The sequence below is a fragment of the Mus caroli genome, chromosome 9, assembly GCF_900094665.2.
Source record: "Mus caroli chromosome 9, CAROLI_EIJ_v1.1, whole genome shotgun sequence".
Lineage (NCBI taxonomy): Eukaryota > Metazoa > Chordata > Mammalia > Rodentia > Muridae > Mus > Mus caroli.
This window is the reverse complement of record NC_034578.1, coordinates 105,851,528-105,860,101: the sequence shown is the minus strand read 5'-3', so window position 1 is coordinate 105,860,101 and position 8,574 is coordinate 105,851,528. Positions and strand designations below refer to the sequence as shown.

Genomic DNA, 8,574 nt, shown 5'->3' with positions numbered 1-8,574 from the left:
GAGTTCGAGGCCAGCCTGGTCTACAAAGTGAGTGCCAGGACAGCCAGGGCTACACAGAGAAACCCTGTCTCGAAAAACCAAAAAAAAAAAAAAAGAAAAAAAAAAAAAAGGTTTTGGTAAACTTTTTCTGGAAAGAACAGAACAAACATTACAATCTTTATCACTTCTCTGTGGAATTACTAAAGTAATCACTAGAGTAGCCACAGCCAATATGTAATATACAATCATGGAACACAGCCACTTTAGAAACAAAACCAGCAGTGCTCCAGATCTCTAACAGCTACTTTGCCTTTTGAGACATCATGATCCTTTCCCCTCAACCTTGGGGGTTACAGGGCACCACCAAACAAGATGAACCACTAAATAAAAAGTGACCTTAGCTAGTGGTGGTAATGCCCTTTGGCAGAAGCAGTGGCTAGCAAGTTCCAGGCCAGTAGGAACTACACAGTGAGATCCTAGCTTAAGGGGGAGGGCAGAGAAAGGGTGGACACCTCACTGCTAAGAGTGATGGCACATACCTATAATGCACACCTTTAATCCTCACATCTGGATTATTATAGCTAGATCCTGTTTCTTACAAAAACAAAACAAAACCAGTAAGAACTTTTAGAACATTTTTGTCTTTAAAAAAAGAGGAAGAGAGAGAGAGACACTTAAATATGGTGGTGGTGCAGCACTCAGAGGCAGAAGTAGGTGACTCTCTGAGCTCAAGGCCAACCTGGCTCTACACAGTGAGTTTCAGGAGCCAGGGCTACACAGAAAAATTGTGTCTCAAAAAATAAAAAGAAAAACTAAAAATAAAATAAAAGGAAGAAAAACCTGCAAACAAAACCACAAAAACTGATACACTTAAAAATATTCTCAATGCAGCATTTCCTGGAGGCAAATCTATATAGGCTTATAAATCTCTTTTACTCTACAGACTTATCAATTTATCATAGAAACTCGGGACACACAACTTCATGTACAAATCTTTTTTTCTTTCTTTCTTTCTTTCTTTCTTTCTTTTTTTTTTTGGTTTTTCGAGACAGGATTTCTCTGTATAGCCCTGGCTGACAAATCTTTTTTACAGACAATATTAGTGGTGGAGTGAAATTCCAAGTATCAATTCTATGTAGACCAGGGTGGCCTCAAACTCAGACTCTCCTGCCTCTTTCTTCTGAGTGTTGAGGCTAAAGTTGTGCACCACCAGGCCTGGCTAAAATAGTGTATTGTAAAAGCAGTGCCTAAAAAAAAAAAGATGAATAAGAGAAAAGGAGCAGTCATTAAGAAATACTAATTGCTCATAGGAAGCTGTCTCTAATCCAGGTAGAAATAAGCTACCCCCGGTGATGAGAAGGAGAGATGCACATCCTATTTCTAAGTGTTTGTAAAGAAGACCTTAAATTACTATTATGACCTCTTGATGTTACAACAATTCAAACTGTCAAATTCATGAGGCCCTTACCTCCTTTTCATATGATCCAATTGAATGAAGATTTTTTCCCAGTCAAATTATAACTAATTACTTGTAATCACTGTTTTGCCTTGTGAAATCTAAGCTGCATTTTCAGTAGGACACATGATGTACAGCAGTTCTTCCACACAGAAAGAGATGCACACGTCCCTGCTAAAAATGTAGCCCAGCAAATCTGTATGTGCACATGAACACATTTCTAAGTAGCAATGTGCTGGGTGATATGAGGACTACTCTAAGAGAAACGTGTATAGTGAGTGCCTTGCAAGCCAAAGCAGTCAGTGGTCTAAGGTATAGAAAAAGTAGCTCACTTAATTCTCTCTCTCCAGAAGTAGGGATTTTCTCAGAACGACAACAATTGTTGACAATGAACGCACCAAAATAATGCCGGCGCCAGTGAGTTAACCACCTCTGTCCTCTTTTCACCTATTATATTTTTCATGCATCATCCAACTTCCCAACCATCTTCCTGTTTCTTCACAGAATGCACGCTAGGGTCTTGTTTTTCTTCAGCACGAAGTTGGAAATGGAGTTGAGAAAAGGAGACACATGGTCAGCTGGTGATGTTAACAAGCTCCTTGCTGCCCTGAGAAGCTAGATGGAAATGGTTCAAGTTACAAGGGGGTCATCATCAGATCTGGGAGGACAAAGAGTCATTCATGAAGCTTCATTCCCTTCCCTCCACCCTCTGACATTGTATTGATGATCCCTATAGTCTGTCTTCACAGCAAAACCAAGACTAAAGAGTATGAAGGTATTTGTTCAGTTCTTTACTCCATCCAGTGTAGAGAGGACAACTGAAATGCAGGTCCAGCAATGTTATATACAGTAGACCCACAAGATCAGGGAGAATCCGCGTGGTCCAAGCAACCACAACCAAGGCTTCTTGGTATGAACTAATATCAGCAACAGTACTTGGCCACAGGTGCCTAGTAAGGTTGAAACAATAATATATTTTCTTTTCAGCTAATGTCTACTTAAACACATAGGTGAAGTCAGACAGAAGTAGTTAACTCTTTCAATGCCGGGATGGTGTAGTATATAGTAATCACATGAGATTTGTATGTTTCTCCAAAACATATCCAATTTATCAATTCTTGATTTCAGACTCCTAGCCAAGTGCCAGCTAAACTTTTGTTTTGAACTTAAAAGACAATAGTATTCAAAGTTTAGAAATCAGACATGGCAAATGCTTATGAAAAGAATAGAAGAATTAAGAACCCCAGCACCAATATGTAACAAAGTATCAGTTCACAGTAAGTAAAGATGTTTCTCGGCAATGCAACTCCCAAACAAGTTTGAAAGAGAGAGAATTTTATTTAATGCATCCTTGATGTTAAGTCAGATAAATACAAAGTATGAGATCTAAAAACTAAATATTTTATTTTAAATATAAATAAAAATGTAAACCTAAAGTTAAGAAGATCTTAATAGACACATTATTGTGAAACTACTTTGGTCTTTCAGATAGGAACTCAAAGGATAAGAAGAAAATGAAAAAATTTTGTAGGACTGAAAATTAGGTATTCAGAAAATGAAGTTAAGTGTTCCAGTTTATCAGTCTTAATACATCCCAGAGAGTCAATTATACATTTACAATTACAAACTACTGCACAGAGAATCAAAAGCCTTACATCTTACAGATTTTAAGACAAGGGTATGAGATTATATTTTAACAATCTGAAAAAATGTTGACCACAGACTTTCTAGCAAACCTCTTTATAAGAGCACCCTCTCTTCTTCTATCAAACTGTGGCTTTCAATGTCTTTCCTTTGTCCACGTGTGTACTCGCTTCTACCTCTACCTTTATTACTAAATAGCTGCTATTCAGGCTAACAGTCTACTGCACACATCTGAGGAATGTCAAGACCCTGTGCTGTCACAAAGCAGGCTGGAAAGAAAGACCCAACAAGTGCCCACTCTAGCATCTCTCATTCAACCAAAATTCTGACTCCTGCAGTCAGTTAGTAATACACGGCATCACAGACAGGCTTGCTATCAAAACTTCCTTTTCTATTTATTCTAAAAAGTCAGCTTTCACACTAAATAAATCTGAGTTTAGGATAAATTTTAAGCAATCAAAGTATAGCATAGATAAGGAAGAGCACAGACTGATATATGAAAAGGTCTCCACAGAGCGAACAGGAAGCACAGTATACAATCAACCAACTCTAAGGTCCATGGGCTCAAACCACAGAATCTAATGCAATGAACTTCTTAATTTCACCTTGCTACAAAAACTGCACTGATGATTTATCAGATTGTTTCAACTATGAGAGAAGAAAGGAGGAACAGAAAATATAAAAGGTAGGAAGTAAGCTGTTCCCATAGGGCCCCCCCCAAAACTGGACCCCAGCCTGCTTACAATCGAAGTGAACTATTAGCTCTCATAGGTTCAAATTTTCATATGGTCATACTTATTCAAGATCCAGATTGGTTTTTCTGAAATGCAAATTCTACACATCTTATTGCATTCTTTATCAAGAATATAGGGCTGGTGAGATGGCTCAGCGGTTAAGAGCACTAGCTGCTCTTCCAGAGGTTCTGAGTTCAATTCCCAGCAACCACAAGGTGGCTCACAACCCTCTGTATTGGGATCCCATGCCCTCTTCTGGTGTGACTGAGGACAGCTACAGTGTATTCGTATAGATAAAATAAATAAATAACTTAAAAAAAAAGGAATATAAATATGTGTGTGTGTGTATGTACACACACCCCCCCCAGTATATAACAGTTTCCAGACTTTCCCCATTTGTTATGTATTTATTGAGACAGGGTCTCTCTGCCTGTGTGTCCTTAGTTGTTCTAGAACTCACTCTGGAGACCAGGCCCGCTTCCCCCTCTGCCTCCCCAGTGCTGGATTAAAGGAATGTACCACCAATGCCTAGCTCCCCTCTCCCTTTAGGTAATATGTTTGGCCCAATTAAAACAAACAAACAAAAAAACTTAAGGGCAGGACTATTTCAAAAACAAACAAAAATAAACTAGTGCCATGATGTTCCCTCTAAAATAAAATTTCATAATATTTTATAATGTGAAGTTCCTAAATTACCAGGGTTTTCCAATCAATTTCATTGTTAATTAATTTTCTATTAGCCCATTCACTGGATTTCCAATTATTTTAAACATCTGCTGTCATTACATATAGAGTAAGTTTAATACTAGAAGGATTTTGTTTTATTTTATATGAAGAGCTGAGGAATTAATAAATAAAATCGCCAATATGCTTTACTTTCTCAGTCAGAAAAAAGATGGACATTATCTGTATTATGGTTTGACAGTTATGGCTCTTACAAAAACTTAACACTGGAGACACATCTATCACTAGCTGAAAGATCATATTCCATTTTTCAGAAATATTCATTGCTAAAAATGTCAGCTTTTATTTAGGTTACAGCACACGGAATCTAAATAATTCTGCTATGATAACACAAAAAAAAGTTTCTTACCTTTAGATCTTTCCAACTGTCTAGTAACTTGGTAGCCAAATCACTTATATCCACTGTTTTATCTGGTGGCTCCTGGCTTCTCTCACTTTCAACATCAGACACTCCCTCTTCCTCATCTTGGGATGGTGTTTCCTCAGCAATAGTTTCTTCTAGTTTTGTGCCATTGCTGTCTTTGGGCTCTGTCTCCATGTCTGCCTCCGGTTCAGATGTGGGTAACTTACTGACTTCGATGGTGGCTTCACTCTCAACTTTGGAGTCGCACAGCGGCTGTGGGAGGAGCTGCTGGGACTGCAGCTCTTCGTCCTCTTCCACAGTGACGGCCTCTAACTGATCAAGGTCCTCTTTGCCATCCTTGCCTTCTAGCTCACTAGTGACGTCCGAGACTGCACTATCCATGCTATTTTCACTTATAATCTTAAGTCTGCGGAATATGAGTTTCTTGGGAGTATCTGTATCCATTTCCGTGCTCGGCTTGGCAGAAGGGTCCGGTGTATTAAGTGGTGTGTGAGCACGTGATGTATTCTCACTAGAATACCCGTCTCCTTCACTTAACTGAGGAACAGCAGTCTTAGTTTGAGACCAGCGCTGAATAATTGGAAGTACTTTGCTTTCTTCCAACATATTTTTAGTAGGAATGGGCAAATGCTCCAAAGTCTTTATAATCTGATTAAACATAATAAAACATTAATCAATCACTCCGTATAGTGGACCTTTCAAAATCAGGAGAGGACTCAAGATACAGAAAACAGTACATTTAGTCTTACTAAATTAACAACTATGTCTTCGTAAATATAGATGTAGAAGGTTATAACATTATTTCCTTTTAAGATGGAAGAAAACCTATAATTAAAAAGTACAGGGTAATGACATAATGCCTACCCATGCCACTAAGTGTAATTGATAAATATTCTCTAAAGTAAGGGATCCCCAAAATTATGCAGCTTAAAAAAAAAAGAAAAATAGTATTAGTATGTATTTCCCGTCTATTTTTTTGATAAAATTCTTCAAGTTACTATAACAGAAACTTGGGAACCATACAATACCATGTATTAAAATGATAGTTTCAAATCTGAAAGATTCAAGTATTATCTTCTTTTTTAAAAATATTTATTATTATACATAAGTACACTGTAGCTGTCTTCAGACACACCAGAAGAGGGCATCAGATTTCATTACAGATGGTTGTGAGCCACCATGTGGTTGCTGGGATTTGAACTCTGGACCTTCGGAAGAGCAGTCGGGTGCTCTTACCCACTGAGCCATCTCACCAGCCCTCATTTTTATTTTTGGTTGTGGTTTAACAACTGAACTATCTCTCCAGCCCCCAAAACTTCATTTTAAAAAGTGTTTTTATTGGCTGGGCAGTGGTGACATACATCTTTAATCTCAGCAAAGGCAAAGGCAGGAAAAGAGAGACTTCTTTGAGTTTGAGAGCAGCCTGGTCTACAGAGTGAGTTCCAGGACAGCCAGGCATACATAGAGAAAACATGTCTTGAAAAACCAATTTAAAAAATGTTTATTAAATAACTAACATTGGGGAAGAAACTATTTAACGCTAACTATGAAAAGTCATGGTAAAATGTAAAAACTGCAAATCCACTAATAATGTTGCCAAATGGACCTTTGAAAACACTTCTTTGCTTCTCAGAATGTTCTAAATTTTTCAGAACTCCAAAATTCAAATGTCTATGTTTTCCCCATAATTTAAAGATAATAATCTTAGCAATCAACTGAATTACTATCATGATAGATTGTGCTTACAGTTCTTGGTATATAGAACTGACTTTAGAAGATGCTATGGGGAAAACCAAAGGTAAATTCAATACAAAAGCAAAGTTATAGCCACAGGAATGATACAGACATAATAAACATTTTTACTATTTGACACTGGCGGAAGTGTTATATTCCCTCTACCTAAGGCAACGCCTGAAGCCGGTTTACGGACTGTGGGGGATGGGAACTAACCTCTTCCTGAAGCTTCTGGTTACTTCCCCGGCCGTCTCCAAGCTCTGCCATCCAGATCCACAGCAGTGACAACCCGTGACGTTCCAGAAATGACTTGAGGCAGGACTGTGAGTGTGTGTTCTTTCATAGAGGGAAAAGGCATGATGCAGGGTGTTAGGAAGGCAACACCAGTGCAAACGTTACTTAAATTAATGCACACACAGATACAGGAAGATGTCTGAGTTTGAGGCTACCCTGGTCTACACTGTAAATTCTGGGAGGCCAGGGGTAGAGAGAAACCCTGTATCAAAAAACTAACTCTTTCTCTCTCTCTCTCTCTCTCTCTCTCTCTCTCTCTCTCACACACACACACACACACACACACACACACACACATCCCTCCTCCTCCCAATAGTGCACTTGAACTCTACTAACATTGGAAAACTATTATAACATACCATTTACAATGAAGTTCAGTCCTGGACCTGGCAAGATGGTTCAAGCAGTTAAAGGCGCTTACCTCTAAGCCTAATGGCTCCAATCCCCAGGTCTTATGTGGTAAAAGAACTGACTATTCCACTACCTCCAAAGACATATGCCCACCCATACAATAAATAAATGGTGGTGGCGCACGCCTTTAATCCCAGCACTTGGGAGGCAGAGGCAGGTGGATTTCTGAGTTCTAGGCCAGCCTGGTCTACAAAGTGAATGTCAGGACAGCCAGGGCTACACAAGAGAAACCCTGTCTCCAAAAAACAAAATAAAATAAAATAAATGCAATAACTCAAAAGTAATGAAGTAATTTAGGAACGGGTATTGGCTTAGTGGTTAAGAGCACTTGCTGCATGCAGAGGACCTGGGTTCAATTCTCAGCACCCACTTGGTGGCTTACATCTATCTATAACTCTAGTTCAAGAGAACTGACTCCCTCTTTTGAGTATATAGGCACTAGGCAAGCAGACCGTGTACATGCATACATAGAGGCAACACACACATAAAATAAAAATAGATAAATCTTTAAAAGAAAAAAATTTGGGCAGAAGAGATGGCTCAGTGATAAGAGCTCTTCCAGAGGTCCTCAGTTCAATTTCTAAGCAACCACATGGTGGCTCACAACAATCTGTAAAGGGGGGTCTGATGCCCTCTTCTGGTGTGTCTGAAGACAGCAACAGTGTATTCATGTACATAAACTAAATTAAAAAAAAAATATTCTAAATGTCATGGAAAATTACTTTGCTGAAAATGCTGTAACAGTAAAAATTAGTTTTAAAATAATTTTCTTTTTTTTTCTTTTATTTAGATCCTTATTCAAAAAGCTTTTTCGCTGGGCGTGGTGGCACACGCCTTGAATCCAAGCACTAGGGGCGGGGGGGGGGGGGGGGGGGGGGGGGGGGGGGGGGTTTTTGGGGGGAAAGAAACCCTTTTTCCAAAAAAAAAAAAAAAAAAAAAAAAAAAACCTAAATAAATAAATAAATTAATAATTTAAAAAGTTTTTTCTTTCCTAATAATTGGTTTGGTTTGGTTTCTTCAGTGCTAGGGTTTGAACCTAGGGCTTCGTTATAAGAGACAAACACCTTGACATTAAACTATACCACCAATGCTCCTGTTAAGATTTTTTTAAGGAAGGCTAGAGAGATGGCTCAGCAGTTAAGAGTACTGACTGCTCCTCCAGAGGTCCTGAGTTCAATTCCCAGCAACCACATGGTGGCTCACAACCATCTGTA

At 38.7% G+C, this 8,574-nt stretch overlaps 1 protein-coding gene across 5 annotated transcripts in view; it reads right to left on the bottom strand.

Moving 5' to 3' along the window:
• The window catches only part of Setd2 (SET domain containing 2, histone lysine methyltransferase), an 86,048-nt gene that overhangs the window by 38,533 nt on the left and 38,941 nt on the right, over window positions 1-8,574 (bottom strand). For all 5 annotated transcript variants that reach the window (XM_029481184.1, XM_029481185.1, XM_029481186.1 and 2 more), the window contains 2 exons: window positions 6,872-6,991; window positions 4,907-5,569 (listed from right to left, as the gene is read on the bottom strand). In XM_029481184.1, the coding sequence (XP_029337044.1) occupies window positions 4,907-5,569; window positions 6,872-6,991 (783 nt within the window). The remainder of the gene's footprint in view (window positions 1-4,906; window positions 5,570-6,871; window positions 6,992-8,574) is intronic.